The sequence below is a fragment of the Colletotrichum costaricense genome (assembly GCF_030867565.1).
Source record: "Colletotrichum costaricense strain IMI 309622 chromosome Unknown Scaffold_9.1, whole genome shotgun sequence".
NCBI lineage: Eukaryota > Fungi > Ascomycota > Sordariomycetes > Glomerellales > Glomerellaceae > Colletotrichum > Colletotrichum costaricense.
The window spans coordinates 1,836,924-1,861,152 of record NW_026848238.1 but is presented as its reverse complement, the minus strand read 5'-3'; the positions used below and the strand labels follow the sequence as shown (position 1 = coordinate 1,861,152).

The 24,229-nt window shown below is 54.6% G+C and overlaps 11 protein-coding genes across 11 annotated transcripts; 5 read left to right on the top strand and 6 right to left on the bottom strand.

Moving 5' to 3' along the window:
- Positions 1-373: 373 nt before the first annotated feature.
- Positions 374-2,240, top strand: CCOS01_09430 (TRAUB domain-containing protein; the record flags this gene model as incomplete). Its single annotated transcript, XM_060457589.1, has 3 exons — positions 374-422; positions 478-580; positions 647-2,240. The coding sequence occupies 3 exons, from the start codon at positions 374-376 to the stop codon at positions 2,238-2,240; spliced, it is 1,746 nt and encodes a 581-aa protein (XP_060312289.1).
- Positions 2,241-2,386: 146 nt separating this feature from the next.
- Positions 2,387-3,712, bottom strand: CCOS01_09429 (uncharacterized protein; the record flags this gene model as incomplete). Its single annotated transcript, XM_060457588.1, has 2 exons — positions 2,387-3,506; positions 3,600-3,712. The coding sequence occupies 2 exons, from the start codon at positions 3,710-3,712 to the stop codon at positions 2,387-2,389; spliced, it is 1,233 nt and encodes a 410-aa protein (XP_060312288.1).
- A 723-nt stretch (positions 3,713-4,435) lies between these two features.
- CCOS01_09428 (fructose-bisphosphate aldolase) lies at positions 4,436-5,982 on the bottom strand (the record flags this gene model as incomplete). Its single annotated transcript, XM_060457587.1, has 7 exons — positions 4,436-4,820; positions 4,874-5,070; positions 5,126-5,181; positions 5,239-5,345; positions 5,405-5,563; positions 5,647-5,717; positions 5,869-5,982. The coding sequence occupies 7 exons, from the start codon at positions 5,980-5,982 to the stop codon at positions 4,436-4,438; spliced, it is 1,089 nt and encodes a 362-aa protein (XP_060312287.1).
- Positions 5,983-7,777: 1,795 nt separating this feature from the next.
- On the top strand, positions 7,778-7,948 carry CCOS01_09427 (uncharacterized protein; the record flags this gene model as incomplete). The annotated part of the gene is made up of 1 exon (XM_060457586.1): positions 7,778-7,948. The coding sequence occupies one exon, from the start codon at positions 7,778-7,780 to the stop codon at positions 7,946-7,948; it is 171 nt and encodes a 56-aa protein (XP_060312286.1).
- Positions 7,949-8,358: 410 nt separating this feature from the next.
- CCOS01_09426 (chalcone and stilbene synthase) lies at positions 8,359-9,820 on the bottom strand (the record flags this gene model as incomplete). Its single annotated transcript, XM_060457585.1, has 3 exons — positions 8,359-8,921; positions 8,991-9,625; positions 9,690-9,820. 3 exons carry the CDS (start codon positions 9,818-9,820, stop codon positions 8,359-8,361), a joined length of 1,329 nt encoding a protein of 442 aa, XP_060312285.1.
- A 3,600-nt stretch (positions 9,821-13,420) lies between these two features.
- Positions 13,421-13,846, top strand: CCOS01_09425 (uncharacterized protein; the record flags this gene model as incomplete). The annotated part of the gene is made up of 1 exon (XM_060457584.1): positions 13,421-13,846. One exon carries the CDS (start codon positions 13,421-13,423, stop codon positions 13,844-13,846), a length of 426 nt encoding a protein of 141 aa, XP_060312284.1.
- A 200-nt stretch (positions 13,847-14,046) lies between these two features.
- On the bottom strand, positions 14,047-14,738 carry CCOS01_09424 (uncharacterized protein; the record flags this gene model as incomplete). The annotated part of the gene is made up of 2 exons (XM_060457583.1): positions 14,047-14,499; positions 14,646-14,738. 2 exons carry the CDS (start codon positions 14,736-14,738, stop codon positions 14,047-14,049), a joined length of 546 nt encoding a protein of 181 aa, XP_060312283.1.
- A 791-nt stretch (positions 14,739-15,529) lies between these two features.
- Positions 15,530-16,700, top strand: CCOS01_09423 (uncharacterized protein; the record flags this gene model as incomplete). Its single annotated transcript, XM_060457582.1, has 5 exons — positions 15,530-15,595; positions 15,688-15,814; positions 15,880-15,999; positions 16,055-16,279; positions 16,345-16,700. 5 exons carry the CDS (start codon positions 15,530-15,532, stop codon positions 16,698-16,700), a joined length of 894 nt encoding a protein of 297 aa, XP_060312282.1.
- A 358-nt stretch (positions 16,701-17,058) lies between these two features.
- CCOS01_09422 (uncharacterized protein) lies at positions 17,059-18,046 on the bottom strand (the record flags this gene model as incomplete). Its single annotated transcript, XM_060457581.1, has 3 exons — positions 17,059-17,144; positions 17,197-17,932; positions 17,993-18,046. 3 exons carry the CDS (start codon positions 18,044-18,046, stop codon positions 17,059-17,061), a joined length of 876 nt encoding a protein of 291 aa, XP_060312281.1.
- A 1,080-nt stretch (positions 18,047-19,126) lies between these two features.
- On the top strand, positions 19,127-21,007 carry CCOS01_09421 (uncharacterized protein; the record flags this gene model as incomplete). Its single annotated transcript, XM_060457580.1, has 1 exon — positions 19,127-21,007. One exon carries the CDS (start codon positions 19,127-19,129, stop codon positions 21,005-21,007), a length of 1,881 nt encoding a protein of 626 aa, XP_060312280.1.
- A 1,270-nt stretch (positions 21,008-22,277) lies between these two features.
- On the bottom strand, positions 22,278-23,349 carry CCOS01_09420 (mitochondrial 2-oxoglutarate/malate carrier protein; the record flags this gene model as incomplete). The annotated part of the gene is made up of 2 exons (XM_060457579.1): positions 22,278-22,326; positions 22,406-23,349. 2 exons carry the CDS (start codon positions 23,347-23,349, stop codon positions 22,278-22,280), a joined length of 993 nt encoding a protein of 330 aa, XP_060312279.1.
- Positions 23,350-24,229: the final 880 nt, after the last annotated feature.

Sequence of the window (24,229 nt, the reverse complement as noted above, 5' to 3'; positions counted from 1 at the left end):
CTTACAGGTTGTGGGCCTTGAGAGAATCCAAGTCCAAAAGGTCGGAAGTTTGAAGATTGGAGTCTACGAGGTGTTCCTCAAGTCTCAAAATTAATCCCCGTTGGCTTGAATCACTTTACTTCTCAAAGATTGAGTGTTCCTCAACATCAAGCATGTCCCAGGGTATTACTGAACATGCCGACACCACCTTTGGCAGCCAGCTGTACAGGGGTCCACGAGCTGAGCTTACATAATGCGTCAAACTTCCTTGGTGGGGTCCTTGGTTCTGCCGCTCGTCACCACCAAAAAGTTTCCTGAAGCCCAGAAAATTCACCTAGCATTGCGCAGCAGGCCCCTCTGCGAATTGCCACACAAGCCGTAAACCACATGCACGATGTCGGCCCGTAGAAGAACATCCGATTGGGAAGACAAGCCAGCAAAGGGTATGCAAAAATCTGCTAAGCACATCATTGCAGTACTGACTCTGATATTTTCTAGATCTCGATCCTGAGGCTGAGCATGTCGAGCAAAGCGAAAACGACAGCGGCAGTGAAGAAAGCGCAGATGAGAATGCGGGCACCGAGCACTATGTCGCAGTCGGGTACGATACACGATCAACAGAAAGCATGCATATGTAGCCTGGGGGAGAACTAACCTTCCGTCACAGCAAGAGCAAACTCCGGGGAAAGGAGGGTGTCTCGCTAGGCCCGAAATACCGCGGCGCTCGCGTCAGCCGCGACGCACTGAACGAGTCGAGCGACGACGATGATAGCGAGATATTCGAGGACGCGCAGGAGGACCTAGACTCTAATGGCGAGGAGTACGACGACCCGGACGCCGCCGACTTGGCTGCCGACACTGCAGCCGCCGGAGACGAAGACGTCGAGATCTCGAGCGATGACGCACTCGGCGAGAGCGACGATGAGAAGCTCGAGGCCTTTGCTTTCCGCGGCAGCTCGCAGCCCAAGGATAAGAAGGGAAGCCGAAGCAAGAGACCTACCGCTGCTGACTTCATCTCCGACGAGGATGAGGAGGAGGAAGATGATGACGACGAGGACGGCGAGGGTGCTGCATTGGATGATGAGGACGACGAGATGGACGACTCAGATGACAACGAAGGTCTGACGGACGGATTAGAAGGGTCAGACGAGGACGAGGAAGACGAATTGGGCTCAGATGAAGAATCGGAGGAAGATTCTGAGGACGACGACGACGACGAAGACGACAAGCCTCGCGGCAAGTCCTCCCAAGCCGACGCCAGAGCCGAGCAGCGCAGGCTCATGAACGAAGGCTCCAAGGTCCTCGCCGCCTCCATCTCCGCCGCCGCTCAGCAAGACGCCCAAAAGGGCCTCGCCGTCCGCGAGCAGCGCAAAACCTTTGACGGCCTCCTCAACATCCGCATCAGGCTGCAAAAGGCCCTCGTTGCCACAAACTCGTACTCCACCGTCGAGGACGACGAAGAAGAGCAAAACTCTGAACCGTATGAGGCGGCCGAGGAGGCGGCGCTCAAGCTGCTCAACACCCTCGACAGCTTCCGCGCCAGCCTGCTCCCCGCAGAGCTACAGCAGCAGCAGGCCGGCGGCAAGCGCAAGAGGGGCGAAGCGTTCGACGCCGCGACCTCGAGCCAGGAGATCTGGGAGGGCATCCAGCAGGCCGAGGAACGCGCGGCCAAATACCGCAAAAAGGTGCTCGAGACGTGGTCCAGCAAGACGCGCAGCGCCACGGTGGAGGTCAAGTCGCGCAACCTCATCTCCTCGCAGGCGTCCATCGTCGCCTCCCTCGAGGAGCAGCTCCTCTCCGCCGACCGCCTCATCAAGCGCACCCGTACCCCGCGCTCGTGCGCGCCGGCGCAGGTCGCGGCCAAGGTCAACGAGGACCCGGACATTTACGACGACGCCGATTTTTACCAGCTCCTCCTCAAGGAGCTCGTCGAGCAGCGCACCGCCGACAACGGCGGCGCTGGCGCCTCCGGCGCGCAGCCCACGGTGCGGTGGGCGGCGATGAAGGAGGCAAAGACCAAGAAACACGTCGACAGGCGCGCGAGCAAGGGCCGCAAGATGCGCTTCAACGTCCACGAGAAGCTGCAGAACTTCATGGCGCCCGAGGACCGCAGGGCGTGGGAGCAGGATGCCGTCGACAGATTGTTCGGCACGCTGTTTGGCCAGAAGATGGAGCTCGGCGAGCAGGCTTCTGATGCGGAGATGGAGGACGATGAGGAGGTTGATGCTGAAGAGGCCGGTCTACGGTTGTTCCGCAACTAGGGCTGTGTAGGAATGTGAATGGCCAAAAAGAAGATGGGAAACTGGACACACAAAAGTTTGTACATTCATAAAGATATCCCCATGATATAAACCGGGGCGAGAATTCGCATCAATGATCTCGAAAGACCATCGTTCAACCGTTCCCCCTAAATCGTAACACTGGTTGACTTTCTAAGCGGCAGCCCAGCCTTCTCATACGCCATGTCAATCATCCTCATCTGACTAATACTATCCTCCCCATCAACCCACACGCTCGTCTCCCTGCCCCTGACGCGGTTGACAAACTGCTCCAGCTGATGCCGGTACGTGAACCAATACTCCTCGCCCTTGCCCGCCAACCCGGCCTCATCAAAGGTATACGCCTTCTTGGACGTCTTCTCCGTCCACCTCTTGACCACCTCGCCCGAGCCCGTCCGCCTCACCACAAACTCGTCCACGACGTCGATGCGGTGCCAGATCCCGCCCAGCATGAAATTCGCAAACTCAATCGTCCGCTTCCGCGTCTTCTCCTGGCCCGCGGGCAACTTGTCGTCGTCCGCAACCTTGACCTCTTTGTGAACGACGCTCAGCCGCGGCAGTCCCATCCCCAACGTCCCCGTCCGGAACGCCCCCTCGGCGTGCGCCGTCCCGCCGTTGGCCATCCGCCACGTGATGTCCCACGCGTAATCCGCCCTCTCCTCCGGCGGCGGCATCGTCTTGAACTTGGCCGTCAGACACTCTTCCGGCTCGACGCCAAACGTCTGCCGGATGCTCGAGACGGTATACGTGCCCAAATCCATCAGCCCGCCGCCGGCAAGACCGTACTGGAACCGGATATCGTCGTCCCCGAGCGCGAACCAGGGGATATACGCCCGCGCGTGCACGTGCTCGACGTTCTCCTTGTCAACAAGCCCCATGAAGTACTGCCAACTCGGCTGGAAGCGGTAATGGAACGCCTCCAGCAGGACGGGCGCTCCCTTCTCCTTGAGCAGCGGCAGCCGGAACAGGGCCTCGGCCTCCTCGGCGTTGGAGACGGACGGCTTCTCCAGCAAAACGTGCTTGCCCGCCTGCAGCGCCTTGAGGGCCCACTCGTAGTGCAGGCCGTTGGGCAGCGGGACGTAGATTGCGTCGAGCTCCGGGTCGTCAATGACGGCCTGGTACGAGTCCTTGACGTCCGGGATACCGTGCTTCGCGGCAAAAGCCTCGGCCTTTTTACGGTCGCGGGCGGCAATGGACTGGACTATGACCTCTGGGTGAGTTTTGGCCGGGATGATGAGGGCCATTGGGCTACGTCTCGGGTTAGCTTCCAAGTATTGATGATAAGGTAAATTTGTAGGAGTTCTCTTTTCATGAAAAGACAAAGTCCGAGATGGTACTTACGCAATATTGGCTGCACCCAGGACGCCGAAGCGGATGGCGCCATCTTGCTTTGGTGCGACGGGCGGGTTGAAGATGAGATAGTTTCGTCGTAGGAAGCCGAAGACGGAGGCCATTGTGATGGAGGTGAGATATGCAAGAAGCGTTTTATGTGTGATTACAGATTACAGCTCAGTCAACTGAAGCCAGTTCACAACTCCAGCTACTAGTGGGTATTTATGAGAGTTAGAATAAGATTAATTGAGTGATGAGTGAACCAACAAACATTTGCAGGGGAAAGTTGATTAACAATCTGGGGGCTGGTGTTGCAAGGCATGGGATGTTTCTCCTCACCGGCTTTGGTCCGCCGACGGACATGAGACGACGTAGCAGCACAAGGGAACGGAAGGGTTAGCTCAATCCCGGCGGGGTTCAACGGGCAATTGGGCCGACAACATCAAAGCTTAGTGCGGGCAGCTCATATTCGATTGCAGACTTTGGTCACATAATAATGAGGTGTCGCCGAGCTTGAAGTTGTTGGTTCAAGTTGTCAAATATGGGCCCTGCATCCATCGTACCGCTTCTGGCAGGTGTTTTCCGTGTGCAACGTTGGACCGACCGTTAAACCCCCTGCAGGTATCCTCATACAAAACCCCGCCGTTACTGCTGGGCATTTCACGTTGTGGGAACGATGCATGTTGTCACAGTCACCATCTGCATAGGTCGGTTGGTTGTCTCTTTTACTTCATTTTGAGAACTACGTAGGTGGGCTTTTCGCCATCATCATCCTACGGAACAGAGCAGACCACATCCCATTTTTGGTCTCATCTCTGTGGAGGTATCACCCATGAACTTTTCCTTTACAAAACATCGTTGGCGTTGAAGTCGAACAGAGCCTGCTTGACACGCTCCTTCATGGTCTTCTCGCCCTCACGGACCCAGACTCTAGGGTCGTACTTCTTCTTGTTGGGCTTGTCGTCACCCTCGGGGTTGCCGACCTGGGTCTTCAGGTAGTCGATGTTCTTGGTGACGTAGTCGCGGATACCGGTGAGGTAGGCCCACTGCAGGTCAGTGTCAACGTTGACCTTGACCACACCGAAGGAGATGGCCTTCTGGAACTCCTCGACGGCGGAGCCGGAACCACCGTGGAAGACGAAGAAGACGGGCTTCTTGTCGTCGGTGCCCAGCTTCTGCTGGACAAACTCCTGGTGCTTGCCGAGGAGCTCGGGGTGAAGCTTGACGTTGCTGCCATGGGTTAGAGCTGTGGTTTGCAGGGTTTTGAGACACACGCGACTTACCCAGGCTTGTAGACACCGTGGACGTTACCGAAACCGGCAGCGATGGAGAAGAAGGGGCTGATGGGGCTCAGGGCCTGGTAGATGGCGTAGATGTCCTCGGGCTGGGTGTAGAGGGAGTTGTTGTCGACGTCTTCGTTGTTGACACCGTCCTCCTCACCACCGGTGATACCGATCTCCATCTCGAGCCACAGCTTCATCTGTGCGTAATGCTTTAGTGATAGGCGCAAGAAAAAGGTTCTGTTTGTGACTTACGGGAGCAGAGCGCTTGAGGTACTTGGCGGTGGTCTCGATGTTGTAGGCGACATCCTCTATGTGTTTGTTAGTGATGGTCATGGGGAGGGCGAGATTGGAACTCAACTACATACCCTCGGAGAGATCGATCATGTGGGAAGAGAAGAGGGGGTGGCCGGAGCGCTTGAACTCCTCCTCATCGGCGGAGATCATGCCATCGAGCCAGGGCAGAAGCTTCTTGCTGTGGTAGAAGGTCAGTTTGCTGGGTCTTGAGATTAGGCAGTTGTGCCGAGTACTTACGCGCAGTGGTCAGAGTGAAGGACGACGGGAACGCCGTAGATGGGGGCGATAGAGGTGATGTAGTGAGCGGCAGCAATGGCACCGGCGACGGAAGCCTCCTGCTTGTCGGCGCTGTTGGGAATGCCCTTGCCGGCGAAGTAGGCGGCACCACCCTGGGAACTGTAAAGCTGTCAGACATGTTGCTGAAGTTTATGGTGTGGCTAATCTTGGATCCATGGGATCGGTATAGGATTTCTACGCACGTCTGGAGGATGATGGGAGACTTGGCCTCGCGGGCAGCCTCGAGAGCGGCAACGGCGGTGGAAGAGGAGGTCTGGGAGGCGGGGTCGTCGTTAGCCGATTGTCACCAAATATTATGTCCCCTCCATTCTTGGACCGCACGGCGCCAACTCGGCACGCGTCACAGGATCGACAAGATTGGGATTGAGATGGTCCAAGGAGCCAAAGGGAAGCAAGCTACTTACGACGTTGGCAGCAGGAATGGCAAACTGCTTGGCCTTGGCGTAGTTGAAGAGCTTCAGGAGGTCATCGCCGTAGACGACACCAGGCTTGATGTTGAGCTCTGACAGGAGACCCATTGTGAATGGCGGGGTATCTGACGTGGGGTAGAAAAGATGTTCAGGTTGATTGCGTATAGTAACTTGTCCAGAGTAAAGTCGGACTGTTTCTAGATTGATGCTCAGAGGCAGAAGGATAAAAACGTAAGAGAATATGCAGGGACAGGTATTGGAGAAGAGGGAGAAGAATCAACAGGAGAGTTTGGCTCGGGGTTGAGGTGGACGCGGGCGAGTTATGTTTGATTCCCACGAGCGGGATTTTACTCGGGCTGAGCAGGACTGGTCCAGTGTACTTGTACTGCAGCTACTGACTGTACCAAGCCAGCCAGACCCGGTCCACCTTGACCGTCCGTCGATGGGCCACGCCTACGGCCAAGCATCGGTCCAGTTACCGGCGGGTGCTCTCCCACCTCTTCCTTTTTGACCAAGCGTTGGCTGGTTGGCTGGGCGTGTTGCGTGAGGTGCGAGGTAAGGTACATGGGTGACGCCGATTTGGCCGTGGTTTCCCCTTCAACTGCTCCGAGCGGGAGTACTACTGCGTATACCTGGTGGTTCTGAGGTACCTGACTCCGTCCATGAGGAGCTCCGCTCTGCCAGCTTCAATTCTTTTGGGGGAGGTACCACCGTCCACCGAGCATCCCATGCTCCCTCGTTCTTTCCTGCCTTTGGTCACTCCGGTAATGGGAGGAAGTGGACATACCTGTCCTGGCACCTTCCATCGAGAATTGTACATCAGTCACGAACATGAACCTGTGACATAATAGAGCAATCTTAGGTAAGAGACTTTAGGCAATACATCTTCCTTTTTACACACTCAATTACCTACCTACTTTACACCATGACAGCAAGCAAACGGTTTGACCTGTGGCTGAATCCGAGCATTGCTTCCATTGAGAGAAACAAGCCATCAACAACACTGCGCCTGTCTCAACCCAATGGAACACTATGAGTTGTTGAGGGGCAAGTACCTCGACCGGTCGGACAGTAAGAGGGGTACTTCGGACAGCTACGAACAGCCCCTCTATTTCCTCTTACCACCACGTCAAACGCGAGTAACCCCTCCCCCCACCCGGCCATCAAATTGACGTCAAAAAATTGATACTGCACCACTTTCTGCAGGGATCCAATCGTCGCCTCTGCTTTTTTTGGTCTCTTTGGGTCAAGGAGCCATCGATAATGGCGGGGGCCTAGACCTGACACCACCGAAACCGCCTGCAACAGACCACCTGAACCTGGGCAAACGGTACGGACACACCTGCGACCTTGGTGCAAATGGCGCGCCGACACCGCCATTGGCCGGGGCGCAGACTGCTGACAATCATGGCATTTGACTTTTCCACCTCCAGATCTCTCGGCCTTATTATTTTGTGTCCACCACTGCGATATTTAATGTACAGTAGTAGCCCCGTCGCCCATCGAATGACTCAACTCTCTGACCTCTAGGGTTGCGACTATTATCATCACGCAGGGTGACGTCTCACCGAGACCGATTCTCGGTGTAATTTTCCCATCTACACCTTAGATACTTGGTAGGTGGAAAACCAAAGTGATACCTGGAACTAATGTTGTTCTAGGTTCACCCGCAACAACGAATCTCCGCCTCACAACCCCTCCATCCCACCCACACCCAGCCCATGCTATCCCGACCGACCATTTCCTTACCTCATGTGCGCCGGGCCCCGGAAAAGCCAGACCAATCGCGCTGCTCCATGACGATAACCTCCCCCGGGGAGCCATGAACTCATCCCGTCCGCTTCCCGTCTGCGCCCTCACGTTTCCACCCCCAGCCTAAGCCCATTGCCGAAGGCCCGGAAAGATGCGGGATCGCGTTCAGCTTCCATCCTTTGTCCGCCGAAAACCGACTCTGCACGCCTTCAAAACGCCCCTCGACGCCATTCTTTCCTCGGCACAATCGACCTCCAAGGCACGATACCTTCTTTCATTGCCGGAAGAATTACCCACGCTTCGGCTCATCTCGTGTCTCTGATATCGTGCCTCTCCACTTCCAACAACTCGCCTGTCCACCTTCCGGCGCAAACACGAACTGGCAATCTCGAATCTCGGGTCCAAACCACGAGCTTGCATAGAGCCATGCCATGGCTTCGCGACCTCTCAATAAGTCAACCAATGGATGACGCCGAAACTGGGAATCTCTTGGAGCTCATCTATTCAGTTCTACCGCCGTCTTAACCAATATCTAGCACTCGTCATCTTCGCCAGCGTTCCATCCCGGGAAACGCTGGCCACCTCGGCCATCTCTCCGGCCTGCCATGTCTTCATTAGCGCCGTCAAGTCATGGGTATGTATCCGCACGTCCTGCTCTTTCTCGCCTCGCTATATACGATCTCCCGCTCTAAACCAGAGCACCCTTTCCGAACCTAGCCTCTCAAAGCCCCCTCAGTCGAGATCCAGCTCCTCCATTGCCTCTGCAACAAAGGTCTGGTCTGCTTGACGCCCCGAAGATGCCCGCTCTTCCGATCGCACCGCGCCATCATCCCCAGCCTCGCTAGTGCTGCCCTCGCTTTCCGTCTCCGGTGGCGTCTGCAGCCCCGTGGCGCCTCGCGCCCGCATGTTCCGCTTCAGCATGCACATCTCCACCGAGATTCCCGGCCCGAACGCACACCCCACCACGTAGTCCCGGGCTCGGCCCTCCGGCGCCACGGCGTCCATGTCCTTGGACCGCAGCCTGTCCATGACGCTGAAAATCGTTGCCGAACTCGAGTTTCCGTGATTGATATATGTGTCGTAGCTCGCCCGCATGTGGTACGATGTGATGCCCATCGTCGTCTCTGCCCCTGATAAGATCGTCGCTCCTCCGGGGTGCATCGCCCAGTCGAAGTCTTCGGGTTTCTGATAATTCGATGGTAGTGATGGTACATCGGAGAGCATCTCTGCAAATGTCGACGGGATTGCCGCCGATGCGAGCTTTGGCACTCGTGGGGTAAGAATCACTTTCCAACCTGGGTTGCTTTAGTTACGATGGTCGATTTCCTACTTTGCTTGCTTAACCATGGGGTTCTTGAACTCACCAACAGGGTCGACATCGAAGCCGAGGTCCTGATCCGTGTCGGGTATGATCTTGTGCTCCCAACCCAACAGGTCGTAGACGGGTTCCGTTGGCTCGCCGACGCCATTGCTGAGCACCACCGCGCTTGCGCAATCAGAGAAGAGCGCGACACCGATCCGGGTTTCTTGCAACTCGTCGATGCTGTTGAGCTCGCTGCGCACCATGGTGGTGCTGACCTCGAGCGCAACGCAGAGGATCCTCGCGGGTTTTCCGCGCGCCTTGTGCCCCAGTGCCAAGTTCGCTGCCGTCCGAAGCGTTGCCAACCCACCGCTGCAGCCAACGCCGTGGAGCAGAACCTTTTCGACTTGGTGTGTGATTCCGAGGCCGCTGACGACGTAGTGGTCGAAGCCCGGGTTGGCGCTGTCGGTGCAGGTTGTCGATACCACGTGGGTAATTTCAGAGAGGTCGATGCGCGCTTCATCAATGGCTTTGCGGGATGCTTCTACGGCGAGAGGCACGCCGTCACTCATGAAGACCTTGTGGAGTTCTGCGATGGAGGGGGCATCTTTCTGGTTGACGACTTCGTGCTCGTGTGTGCCGATGGAGGAACGGTAATCAATGCCGGTGAATCTGTTGATGGATAGAACCTTTTTCATGCTACATGGCAGCTATGGTCAGAAGATGTCTTGCTACGACTAGATGGGCTACTCAATTTGCTTACGAGGGCGATTCTGGATAGAACTTGTTGCTGAGGTAGTCTATTGAGTCTGTCTTGAGCGAGTAGGGCGGATACTGGCTGGCGACGCCAATGATGGAGAGGCCAAGCTCCCCGAAGGTGTTGGGAGCGGCCATTGTGGATTGTGTGTACGAGAGTTGCGATGCGGGGGAGGGGTAGCTCAGCAGTTTCTCTCGATTGGATGTGTCGTTTCGTGCGTATTAATGTCTGCTATGTGAAATTCGACGTCCAACCAGAACAGATATAGGGTCAATGGCAGGGTGAAGAAGAGAGAAAGCTTGTTAAAGCTCTGGAGAAGCTGCAAGAGGCGTTTGGCAAGGGGGTAGAGCTATGTGCGACTCGCAATGGGCTTGGGCGCAAGAGAGAGAGAGATAGAGACAAGGATGGATGGGTGCTAGGCGGCTAGTAGCTGAGGTGCGCGTACTGGGAGTGATGGCTGGGAGTGATGATATCACTGCGGACGAACAGCAACACAGGAATTGCCAGTGTAAAACGTAAGACACCAACGTTGTAGCGCGAATAGAATTGTTGGTCTAGTGTATTGTGCCAACGTGGTGTAATTCGTTTGTTGTCAACGGGAGAAACGATGGGCAAAGGCGAAGCGGGTACTGGAAGAGAGCTCTAGGTCTCTTGTCGACTTTAGGTGTGCTGAAAAGGAAAATCGAAAAGTCGGTCAGGTATGAAATTGGTCAGGCCAGATGTGTGTTCAGAGCCAAAGGATAGAGAGCGAGCGGGAGGCGAAGAAAGATAATAGACGAGAGACAGGCCCGTCATGCATTAAGGAAACATAATAGTGACGCCGGCATTAAGCATGGGTGGTGGTGGTTGGTGACTTGGATGGTGGTGGTGCCCGTGGTGCCGTGGTGGGTGGGATGAGGCAAAGGCGACGGGGGGTGGAGGGGGGGAGAAAAAAAAGGACAGTATTCGTATGTAAGGAAACACAAGCGCCGGTCGTAGTTGCACCTTGAGCTCAACAAAAGTGGTTGGCCAAGAGGAGCTACCCTTGCCGTACCTTCTCTGTATGGCGGTACTCTTTCGACCTGCTGGTTACTAGGCTTGCCTTAGACCACGATGCTTCCTCCAAAGTCCATACACTACAGGCACATGGACACTGAAAATAGTGAGAGAGAGACGGCGAGACGGGGGCTGGTCAAGAGACGCGCCGCGTTTGCTTGTGGCGATAATGGCAGTGTGGCCGTAGTGGGCGAGTCGGGTCGATAATCGATACCAACAACAGAGTCGGGGGAGTTGTTGCACCGTTTCGTTTCGCAATCATGTTATCCCACCCCATCTTAGGTTGCCCCGACTCGGGGTTCTGCCTCATCCTGGAATGTACGAGAGAGAGCCCCCGGAATGACTTCCGTGCCCGGTTACTGCTCAGGGGTCCAGCAGTGCTACGCTGCGGTGCGGTTAGCTTGCAAGGTTAGAGGTGAAAAAAGTAGGGTAGCCAACCCCGGAACTGAAACATTGTCTGAATCCAATCTTCGGGGCCGGGCTCACGCGAGGCGGCGAGGAGGCCGAGTTTTTGTTTTTCTGGGCTGCTTCTTGATAAGTGATACTTGCTTTGTCGTCGCTGTTGGTTCTTGAGTTGGTCCTTGAGGGCTTAATCCCACATGAAGAGGAGTCTTTATCGCGATGAGCAACATGGTCCCTGTACGACGTTGATCTAGTAAAGGAAGCTGCGAATACAGTGGGGTGTCAAAGGTTCGTGTGCAGCGCACAGTATCCCGCAAAATTATCACTTTGCAACAGCGAATAAAAGCCTCATTATAATACTAAACTAAAGAAAAAAATCACTATATAACTATTTATTATTATTTTAGTATATATATAAGTTGCACTATAGTTTTTTCAATAATTAACGCGTAAAATAAATCTTTTAAAAAATAGGTTTTAAGAGGCTTTTATTACAGTGGATTATAGGGCCTCTTAAGTGCGAATAGCACTGTACATCTTAGTAAATTTATTTTTCTATTCTACTCTACTTTTATACTCTATTATAACGTACTAATATAACGTATATTAAAATATATAAAAAATACTTCTATATATTTTATATACTTAAATATTTTATTAATATTTTAAATTGTTTTATTTATACCTAAGTTTATAAGAGATTCGTAGCTATAAAGAGACGTAATTAGTGGGCTTAAGGTGACGCACTGGGAGGGTGTACACGAACTTTTGACACCCTACTGTACATGGCTGGAAGGGCAGGAAAGCTAGAAGCTCCTCTGGGCTTGCTCATGAGCCGCGATTGCACTGCGGCAGATCAGTCATGCTGTATGTACTATCTCACTGCCCAAAAAGTAAGTGGGTGTGAAGGGTCGTTCCTAGATGGGATCGTCCGCCAGCTGTCAGGAACCAAGATATGGTTATTGGGAGGCCATAATCTGACATGCGTTGGGATAGGTATCCGAAGAACTGGGCTGGGTTGGTTGGACGCTGCTCATGGTCGCTTGTGTGCCAGTTAGTGGCCATTCACTTTTCTATTTTATTTTTTTCGTCTCATAACTTTGCTAAAGACTTGCCATGACCAAGAGGTCGGCACGTCTCATCCGATACTGTGTTCCATCCCAAGTCACTCTCCAACAGTCTTCCCGCCTCTGATTCCCAGTCCATGTCTTCCAGAAATGGAACTGGTTTGGGAGTCCATCCCGCGGCCCGCGCTCACGCTGCCATCTCTTTTTCACTTGACCTCTCTACGCAGTCCATGTTACCGAGCAGACAAGCCATGACCTCAGGATACATAAATGGTAAAAAACATAGCGCAGAGACACAGGCTGACGAGTTGTGGGAGCTTCACTGCGAAAAGACACGCGGCATGATTCATGAATTGGCTCCAGGCGGGGCTTCAAGGCGCCTTACGAGAGTTGCAGCTGCTTGAATGAACCCCAGTAGCTTAAATCCTCAACCTCGGCTCCTAGAGCTTTCCGAATCGACCGCCATGGCACCAAGCTTGCGGTGCATGTCACAACTTTTCATGCGTAATCGGCAAGGTTGCCAGGCCTTATTCTCCTCGACAGCCAATTAGCCAGTCAAACGCAGCTCAATAGAGCTGACCAGGTCTCATAAGGCATTGCAGGTACAACTTTGCATTAGGGGTCTGTAGAAATACTATGTACAGGTGTCGACAGGGCGATTGGACCTGATTTGCAGCATCCTTCATGATTCTCGTTTCCCAAGGCACGTGTGCTTGGTAATTAATCCAGATAATGGCCATTCGTACAAAAAAGACAAAATAGAGTAATGTAAACTCAAACTTCGTCGGAACAAGGGCCTATTGCAACCATCGTTCACGAGCAAAGCCACTGTAACTTACGTTGAAGCCGGAGGGAGGTTTCCAAAATAAAAGTATCAATCCCTCCGCTCGGACTTTGAAGTTGCTCCACGTCCGACCGAACTTTTCAAGTCTCAACGTGCCGGTGAACCTTTGCGGATCCGGCCAGCTCCGGATTCTGAACCCCGGACCGACCGTCTCACTCTTCGATTAGGAAATACCGTGTATCCAGGTAGCAACAAAGACAGAGCACCAGTGGCTGAAGCCTGTAGGTAGGTGCCACTATGAATGAACTCCAATGATCAACCAAGGTAGTATTAATGCAGACTCAAAAGCTCACTGCATGCGATAGTTCCACTCACACACCCCCACTCACCACGTTCAGCTCCCGAGCTGGGGCTGACATAGACGCATCACCGATTCAACCCTCCGTACGATGCTGCCGCCAATGATCCAACCCGCCAAACTCCCCTTCTTCTTCCACATCGCCATCGAAACCGCCGCCGCGTGCTCCTTCATCAACAGGCCAGGCAGTCAGCTGGCTAACCCATCGATCGCTGCACAGCTGGTGCTGCAGCAATTCGGTGGGCTGCTGCTGACGACGAACCTCATCTGCCTCATCTTTGTGTCGCGGCCGTTTGACGAGACGAGCAGGCAGGTCGCGGCGGCGCTGGCGTTTTGGCATGTCTGGCCGTGTTGGCGCGCCTATGTGCGGTTGACGAGGCCCGAGGTGGATGGCCTGGGGAAGGAGAAGGGAGGAGAGGTGAAAGCTACTACGCAAAAGACTTTTGGAGGGTCGGCTGTTCATCTCGCGGTACATATTGGCATGTTTTTGTTATTTGTTAGGACTGTTTTCATGTAACAGCCTAGAATGTAACCACTGCTGCTGATGAACCTTGTAGACTGACAATAACATTATTGCTTCAATGTTAAGAGGAAACCTGGGTAAATCCAGGGCTTGAAAAAGGTGGGCGATTTGGTTCGCCGTCTCTCTCGTCAAGGCCTTTGAACACATCCATCCCATCCCAACCTTCCCTTTCTCTCATCGACATGCCAACAAACTCAACCACGTCCAAACCCGCCCTTGGCAACCTCAATAAATTCCTCCTTACTAACCCACCCCTTCCCCGAAATATCCGCCATGTCAATCATCCTCCTCATATCCGCCTCGCTCAGCGTCGAATTCACCTCGCCGCACACGGCCCGCAAACTCTCGAGCGTAACCCGCCCCGTGCCGCGGGGGTCAAACATCTTCCACGCGTCCTCGGCCTCCTCCTGCGGGTCGCGACGCATCAGCAGCCACGCCGCGATGGCGGAGAAGTGCTCCTGCGGCATGCGCAAGCGGGACGGGCTGCAGGGGCCCCGCGAGGGGTCGTGGTCGTGCGGCGGGACGCCGTGGGCGAGGAGGAGGGCGTAGGTCTCTGTGCGGGCCAAGTCGAAGCCGATGGCGCGGAGGGCAAAGGGCCACTCGCGCGCGTTGAGGGAGCCGAGGCCTTGTTGATCGACGACTTCCCACTGGTGAGGGGTGTCAGCGATGTTCACGCGTAGGATGAAGAGGGAGGGAGAAAACGGAGGCACACGGATACATGATTCGACTCAGTGGACTCTCGGATTATATACGAGAGCATGATGCAGTAGTGCTAGATAATGCAAGGACTTACAGCTTCTCTGATGTTTTGTTGCCAGTCGGAGGGTAGGGCGGCCAGGTCGCGACGACCTTGCGCCATGTCGAACATTGCCGATGGGGTAGACATCGCGTCGTTTGTATGTGTAATATGTTTCTTTCTCCCCTTCTCCTTGGAACCGGTTTCGGTGCTTCGGATATCTGAGATGTAGGTGAGTTTCGAGACTTCCTTGCAGCGGCTGCTAGCTTCACGAGGTAAGGCAGGCGCAAAGAAAACGAGAGTAAGTGCCAATGATGAAAACAAAAAGCGTGGAATAGCAAAGGGGTATCAGAAATATGGAACTTGAAGGCGAGAACTGGGGGAGGATGTCACTATGAGTTCTTCATGTGTGAGATCTCATGCTAAGCGGGTGGTGGGGCTCGGCTTTTTGAACGAGAGCATTCAGTGAGTAAGATGTCGCGTCTGCAGCTCAGTTTCCTCTCATCGCGAATTCGACCGCGATGAAAAAAGGTACGTACACGAGCCATGGAGAAGGTTCGGTGGGGTCATATACACCAGATCACGTGATATCCTCGACGTCCTGAGGACTGAGACGTCCAACAAATGGGTTATGCACTGTTGCTTGATCTTTCTCGATGGACCAAAGATGCATTGTGGATTCAAGTCACTTTGAAAGTGATAGATCACATTATTCCAGTGATGTGCTGCCGTCTCAGGCAGTGCCATTGTAAGTGATTGAAGCTGAAGCTCAGCCGAAGATACTCCGCAAACAGGTCCAGTCTACGTAGGGCCAATCAATTACATCCTCTCATCACCACCCCAGAGGCATTGTCCGTCTCCCGGGTCTCTTCGATTACATTGTGCATTGCATCGCTCTTTGACGTTCAAGGTGATTGTATTTCGCCTGTCAAGGCCACACAATGAGGCCAACATTATTCCGTCCGTTTCAGTCGACTCTTCGAGTCCTGGGCCATGAAAACCCATTGGTACAACTCACGCTTCTCTCTTGCTGTTACTCTTGCTCACTCTCACGCACATGCGTCACTTCATACCTGAGACCGACTAATATGGCCTACAGGGTCTGCCGAAATCCGGCACACCGCCTAACTGGCCCAGGAAGCCCGTGAAGAGGAAGATTACTGGCGTGGAGAAAATCATTGCTGTTTCTTCCGCCAAGGGTGGCGTTGGCAAGAGCACAGTCGCAGGTAGGTTGCGCAGCTCGGACTGAAGCTTGTATGCAAAGAGGCAAAGTAATAATCAATATTCATAGCAAACCTGTCATTGGCTTTTGCACGACTAGGCTACAGGGCTGGTATCCTAGACACCGATATCTTTGGCCCGTCTATTCCGACACTCTTCAACCTCTCCGGAGAGCCCAGGCTCTCAGAAAGTAAGGACTCGGACCTCTTTGACCATCCCAGCTCGTCAACTGACAATGTCACTAGACAACCAGTTAATCCCAATGACTAATTACGGCGTCAAAACCATGTCCATGGGCTACCTCGTACCAGAGGATGACGCCGTGGTATGGCGAGGCCCCATGGTGATGAAGGCCATTCAGCAGCTACTTCACGAAGTCGACTGGGGTGGATTGGATGTTCTCGTGCTCGACATGCCTCCAGGCACAGGCGATACGCAGCTCACCATCACACAGCAGATCATACTTGATGGTAAGTCATGTTTGAACGTCGCATTACTAGGCACATGAATGCCGGCCATCGCTTACAATAGCCAGGGTCCATCATTGTCACCACACCCCATACACTCGCAGTCAAAGACGCGGTCAAGGGCGTCAACATGTTCAACAAGGTCAATACCAACATTTTGGGCTTGGTGCAAAACATGTCACTCTTCAACTGTCCACACTGCAACGGCGACACACACGTTTTTGGGTCTAACGAGAGAGTCGAGCGCATGTGCAGAGAGCACAAGATCGACTTTTTAGGCGACATCCCCCTGCACCCATCAATCGGCGATGATGCGGATCTGGGCAAGCCCACCGTCGTATCGGAGCCGTCGAGTGCCAGGGCGGAAATCTTTCTCAAGATTGCCAAGGATATTGCCCCGAAGATTGACCTCCGCTCACCGTAGCTCGCCACTGACATGTGACGGCCAGTAAGCGACGTATTCTGAGGACGAAATGAGAGTGTAGGATATCCTGTATAGCCAGATGTTTAGTCAAGGTGGCCAAGAAGCTGGGGAAGTTGGGCATCTCATGTATTTGTAACAAGGGACCCCCCCGCGCTTGATGCGCAGAGTCCAGATGAGATCATAATCTCATGGTCGCCTGGAGTGAGTAAAACACATGTGTACAAACCGTTAGCCTATGTAACGCGGAAACAAGACACTTTACCATGAAGAGATTGAGAGTGCCAAATCACCCATGAACGCCAATGCCTCGAACCTCCTTCCCTCAAGATCCTCCCGCATCCCTATGCCCTAGCAGCAGTTAGTCGAGCTCATCGTTTTGTTGATAAACGTGTCGACTGCGAGCAGTGTCTTTCCGCATAGCTTGGCCAGAGCCTGTGAAACCAACTGTGATTGTGTTAGCACCTTCCTCAGTATTGGTTCAGCGCGAACAACGTACCTCGGCCGCCAACGCCGTCAGGTGTGCGGAACATGCTGTCCTTCTTCTGCTTTCCAAACTTGGACTTTGAGTTAAACTCTTGCCACTTGGATTTGCCCTTTTCCAATTCTTTCGTAGCTTTGATCTTCTTGGCTTTAGGGGGCTTTGCGGCGCCATCGGCAGCATTCTTTTCTGCTTCAATCTTGGCTTGTTGCTCAGGGTACAAGCTAGCTGCTGCGGATGTAACGACACCATTCGAGGGGCCCGGCGGACGTGCGGTCTGTTGTGCGGTGCTAGATGCGGGAGCTGGTGCTCCGTCAGCCTTGCGTTTGTTGGACATGGGGCGGATGTCCTTGGCTCGCAGCGTTTCCGTGTTGTCATAGCTCTTGAACTTGACAATGTAGACGGGATCTGTTGAAGAGCCGGTGATGGATGTGATTCGGGCAGGATAGAAGCCTCTGTCGCCCGATGCCCATTTCGCCATGACAGTGTCATTCACCGAGTACGTAACGGGTGGTTCCTCCTTCTCTTCGGGGGCGGGTGCAGCCTTCTTGAAAGCTGGGTGGTTTTCCTTGGACCACTTCTCGGGCTCTGGCGGACTGGGCGCTTTTTGAGGGATGGGCTTGGGCGCCTGCTTCGGCTGCAGCTCAGCAAGAGACTCGTTTAGGAGGGAAATCATGTCATTCAACTCCGCCTGAAGATTCTTGAGTTCGGCATTTTCGGGATCATCTTTGAGGCCGGCGAGAACAACATCGAGCTGTGAGGGTCAAGTTAGCGAAGAACAGATATAAGGTCTGAAGGTCGAGAAATTGCGTACCTGCTCTTGATACTGTTGGCGGTCCTCCTCCAAAGCTGCAATTTGGCCCGACATGATGGCGGCTACAGAAGCGGTCCGTCGCGGGTTGGAGGTCTTGAGAGGGTGGCAGGCGTCGGTTGTTGAGTTAATTCAATGTACAGTCGGACGTGACTGAAGATATTTCAGTGTTGAATCGCTGTGATGTTGCGGATGTAGGTAGAATGAAGCATGCGCCTGGTTGGTCTGTGACGAACTGGGAATGGCGTCCATTTGCGGAAAGAAGCTTATCCGGCAGAGTCACGTGGAGATAATGGTGAAGGCTAGATGAACCAACTGCATTGTCATTCCTGGTATTGGCCAATCACAGAGTGCCTGATTCGTGCAGCCACCCCAGACTCGAATGTGGGATTTTTTAGGAATCGTGGAATGCAGGGGTGGGAAGCGGTTGAAGTCGGGTCCAGGCGCACCTAAAAGCAGCACGCACAGGTGCTGACGATGGACGTTAGCGGGCGTGGCATGCCGAGAATGGTCCTGAATGGCGCCGGAGCCAGCAGTGGAGAGGGAATCGTGGGTGCCTCCCATGGTCTCGGGTACCTTGTCTAAGGTAATTTAGCCAAAGGGTACCTTAGACACATGGACGGGAACTTCGACCTGGCCCTTTTCCCTCTTCTTCACTCTCTTTCCCATTTTACACTACTTATTTCTCCTCGCAGCTTGGAGTGAACAGCGCAGCATCTTTCAATCTTTCCTCTCTAGAACGCAGATACCCAAACTCCCACTATACCTCGACTACGATACGACTCCCCTCCAGTTGTCATCCCTTTTACTGCGCAATTCCTCGCCGCAATCGGCCCCCAATTGGGCGCACCTTGTCCAGCCCGCGCTCTCCCGAAGTTCCAGTGCTCTCCCTCCCTGTAGTTTTCGACGCATTACCTCATTGAAACAGCAACGCGGGCAGCCACCACCGCAATACGTCGGTCCTCCGAACGCCCACGCAACGTACCGCACCGCACCCGCGCATCAGAGAACAAGCCTTGCTACCACCCCCAAAGAACCTGTCGACACCCATGACATTGTTGTACCTTGGCTGCAACGGCACATCATAGTACCTATTCGTCAAGTACCGGTATCCCCCAGGGGGTCAAATAAGCAACCATGGTTCGAGACAGAGACAGAGACGGTGATGAATCTTCGGCGCCCAGCCAATCAAGACGCCCTCCTCTCAATCATCAGGAGAGCGATTCGACAAACAGCGACCAGGCTCACCGAGACCACCATCATCAGCACCGCTCGAAATCCCAAAAGCACGTTGTCGGCGGCGGTCGCCTGCATGCACGCGTTCCTTCCTCCAAAGCACTACACAAACACCATGGCTCGACGGCCTCAAAACTGAACAATCACCGCCGACAAGCATCCCCTTCGCCCGATCGAAATCGCGCCTCCGCAGCTGGCCATCGCCGAGTCCAATCTGAAGCGAAACTCTCCCGCGACAGCTCCTCCGCGAACCTCAGCAAAACCGCCTCCGCGACGAGCTTACGGAGGAACAAATCCCACGGCGAAGTCAACAAGCCCGCAAAGATCAAGTCGGTGGAGAAACTCAAGCGAACGAGCTCGAATCCGGCCGTGAATAAGGTCAAGTCGCAAAAGTCACAGGTACATTTCGACTTGGGGAACGACGGCCAAGACGACGAATGGGTTGACGCCAGCACATCCGCTTCACCATACCTATCAAGACGAGGATCGCTCGCCAGCACACAAGCCTCTGCGAAGCCAGACGACGGCAGCAGCAGCGCGAATAACTCTGCCAGCAACTCTGCCGGCAACTCTGCGAACAACTCCAGAGCAGAAACACCCGCAGCGCAATCATCACCCCTGGTCTCAGCGACACCCGACCGCGAGACTGTACAGCACAAGGCCTACCTAACCTCGAGATTACTTCAACGCACCCCTTCCCACGGCGCACCTCCCAAGATGACGGCAGACACAGTATCCGTCTCACGGCGGGGCCACTCCTCATCCCCCGACTCCATCGGCCGCGGCTCGACCCTAGGCGACTCACACAACGTCAGCACCTTACCGGGCAGCGCCGGCGACGAGCTTATTTCGAGATTCGTCAACGCAGGAAGCTCCGGCGCGGCGCGCGAAGGATCTTTCTACCAGCTCCCAACGCCTGGGCCGGCGAGCTTACGGTCTGAGGAGAACCCCTCTCGAGGGCGACCGCAGTCCTCGGGGTCCGGACGCCAAGAAAGACACCGCGATCTGCCATTATCAGACGACGAAGACGGCGACAGCGCTCTGGAGACTCGCAAAACCCGCGATACCACTGACGGTACAGCGCTCGCGCCACGGTCGGGAAGGCGATTCGCCCCGCCCGCCGAAAAGTCGCGAACGCAGCAGAAGCTCAATCTTCAGCGCGCCAGCTCCGTCATTGAGCCGGGCCAGGCAGTAGGAGGAGGCGTGGGCGCAGTGGGCGCGAGCCCCCTGGTCGGCATTGGCGGGCCGGGCTACGACGGCGGCGCGAGCCGCGACCCACGCGTCGCGAAGCAGCTGGAACGGACAGGGATGGAGTACCTCAGCGTCCGCCGCTTCCAGAACCCCGTGGTGCGTTCGCTGGACCGCCTCGCGCAGGTGAACCGCGCCAACAAGACGCAGCGGATACCGCGCAACGGGACCGCCAACGGCAACGGCAAGGCCGCGTCGGTACGGGGGGGCGTTACGCCGGGAGGGCAACATATGCGTAACTCGAGCCTGAACGAAGCGGCTCTGGCTGCGGCATCGGGCGGCACCGGCACCAGCACCGGCTCCACCCGTAGACCCGTCACCCCGCGCGCTTATTCCATCCGGACCAACGGGGCTGGATCGAGCTACGAGGCCGACGGGGACGACCATCAGAGCGGTCGCGCCCTTCACGAGGGAAACGGCGTCCAGGGCCTCAGCGGGTCGAGTCTTGTGGGTGGAGAGGAAGACGAGGGTATCACGGCGATCCTCCGCAACCTGTGGGAGAAGAATCCGGACCTCAGTGCCAGCCAGGAGTAGGTTGACCAGGCTGGCTACGTGGATCTGGACATCATTCCGTTTGATTCATCAACTCTAAGGAGATGAACTGGTCCTACACCCAACGTTGACAAGCAAGCCGGGTCACGACTAGGAGCGAAGCGAAGGGAGGATGCGTGTTTTGACAACGGATAAGGCGTACTACAAATGAGGTCTTCAACGGGCCTGGGCAGGACATGGACGGGAGGATTACAGTGATGGGATGGCCCCGCCCGGGTTGGGTGATTCTTTTGAAAAAAGCATCAGGTGGCTGGCTGAAAGCCAATCCAGCCTCTGATATCCAGGGTTTTGGTTCGGCACTTCTTTGCAGATAAGAAAGGGCAGGCGAAATGGCAAATGGCGGTATACACAAAGAAAGACTTTAATAATTCCAGCACGCTTTTGATTTTCCAGAGACGATCAAAATGTTCCCCTTGGGGATTTATCAAGTGCTCAGATTGAACTCTCGGAAGGGTATTTGATTCACATGCATCCTTCAACGGCCGTACATGTTTAGCTTGTACCCCAGACATGAACGTTGAGTTGGCCAAAGAGCCACATGGATATGATGAAAGATGTCACATACATACACGCACACACACCTCAACTGGTGAGCTCGGTGAGACCAAGTGGACCAAGGAGACTGGCTCTGCACACCTCAGCCTCTCTGCTGGGACTCACTCTACAGGTGAGCTTAGATAAACATCTGCCTCTAATGGTTGATCCGCTCAGACAAGAATCTCACCAAAGGCATGCCACTGGCTCACACAGACAATGTTGAGGAACACACAAACACCGTCATTGGTACTCAACCCCCCACCCGCTCTCAAAAAAACAGAAAAAAGTTTCACATGCGCAGGCACACACAAACATGCAGATTCACCAAGAGACACGCAGACATGGCTGAATTCTTCTTTATTTGATCCCCTAAAAAGCGTGGGGGGTCATACGCCCGTCAATGCCCTTTCAACGGCCGGGCGGGGGCTATGTACGTTTGTATGCCTCTCTCTCGTCTCGTTTCCTTGTCCAAACCATTGATATAAACCCAAAACGCAATACTATTTACCTCCAAGAAAACCCAACTTGCAATAACACCAAGAGCGCCAAGTCATTGAGAATGACTAATCAGAATGCGATGCCCAATTGGCTCAGAGGGGAGGCTATGCTCTGCTACACTCCAGCCACAAAAAATATTCGAGACGACTGAAACCTCGTGGGCGCCGGCGATTGAATGAGACTCTCGTTCGTGTCGTTCGTGCTATTCGTATTCCGTCTATTTGGTGATGAAGCCAAGGTAGTCGGCAACGATGAGTGTTACCATTCTGTTGGAAACGCACTATTGTTAGCATACAAACAAGGTACCTAAAACACGGGCACACGGGGTTGAGATGGTCCACTTACGCATGGGGAGCAATGCGGACGTAGTAAGTACCGAAACCGCGGTAGAAGCGCATAACGCCCTCCTGCTTAGCGACCTTGGCAAAGCAGTCGGCCATTGACTTGTACGGAAGCTTGCCATCGGGTCCCTTGGACTGCTTCTGTAGGCGGGTCTTGACGAAGTCGAAGGGCAAAGAGAAGAAACTGGCGAAGAATCCGGCAATGGCGCTGGCGGTGAGAGTCTGAACTTGCGAGGACAGCTGCGTATTCTGCTTGAGCTGCACCTTGGCCTCGCTGAAGAAGGCGAGCTGACCAAAGTTGAGAGCCATAGCACGGACGACCGTGGGGGCGGCACCGGCCCAGAGAGCGGCAACACCTTCAGACTTTGCAATGCTTGAGAGAGCGTCGATGACACTCTTGTAGTTCTTGCGCTCAGCAAGGGGCTTCAGTCCGTCACTCTGCATGCGGATGAGGGCAAGGTCGGCAGGATTTCCAATCATGGCGGCAAGACCTCCGGCTGCGAGGCCTGCGGTGGCACGTTCCTTGAAGCCAATAGCGTTCCCCTGCTCTTTGGCGCGTTGGCCGAGCTTGCCCATAAAGGTGTCAAAGAAGCCCAAGCGGGCCGTTGTGTAGACAGCTTGGCGCAGGAGGCCGGCCGACAGACCGGTGTAGAGGTCGAGGGCCTTTCCGCTAGCAAGAATTTCCCGGGTGACTGACAATGGTGTAGGCTTGGGTCCTCCGGCAACACCCTCTCCAGCGAGCTGGATGCGGACCTTGATCATGTCGACGGGCTGAATAACAGAGGTGGCTACCATGCCGCTGATACCGCCGTTGATGAAGGGCAACGCTGCCCTCATGACAGGAGTGTGGAGGAAGTCATTGGCGACAGCGGCACCGTCTCCCTTCAGAACTTCTGAGGTGCGAGTTCGTGCGGCCTCAGCTGCCTGCTTGATGGATGAAGAGCTCATGATGGTGGGTGTGTAAGTAGGACTGAATCACAGTATGGTCAAGTATCCAATTCGGCACAAGTTGAAGAGGTCGTCGAGAATAATAGCTGCTTCGGGTAGACAGTCGAAGAGCTAGGTTGGGAGGTAGAGAAGCTGTCAAAGAGAAGAAGAGAGGACACTAGTTAGCCAACGTTCGATCCAAGAGGTTTCACAGGTAGCTTTATAGTATGAGAGAGCTCCCTCGTTCTTCCGTGCCTGTCAAATACCAATGTTAAGTCAACCCCCCGGTCAGTTTGAACGAGGACCAGATCCGGTGGGGGTCCAACAAAAGCATGAGACGGGACGCAAAGACGCAATTCCACATTTGGGCTACGGCAAGTCCCACATGCAGAAACGGGCGCACGTTGGACAGGGTATGCAGATGAGTGGTGTAGTGCAAGTGCGTAGGCTTCGGCGTAGAGTAGATGCAGAACGAGACAAGGGCTGGGCATCCGGCGGAACTAGAGGCAGTGACCGAGGTGACGGTCCCGGGTCTCATCGGCCTGGAAGATGAGGCGGTGGGGGCGGGGGTATGTCATCGGAAAAGATAGGGACGGGGGGTAGCTCCGGGTGGATGCAGCCGTGGTTGAGGTGTTCCGCTTCCCATGTAAGTGGAAGAGAGGTTCAATGACGGTGAGTAGGAAGAGGAGGGTGTTCCGCACTAGGCCGGAGATGACTTTGGCCAGTGAAGGAGGGGAGACGGAGGAGAGTAAGACGCAAGGCAAGGTGGGTTTGGTGTAAGGCGGAATAAGGTGGATCGCAAGTGAAAGGTGCCGGCTTGGGCTGGAGCTGGAGCTGGAGCTAGTAGAGCTTCGAGCTGTAGATGTGCAAGGGTCTCGGACTTGCACACTATGCAGAGCCA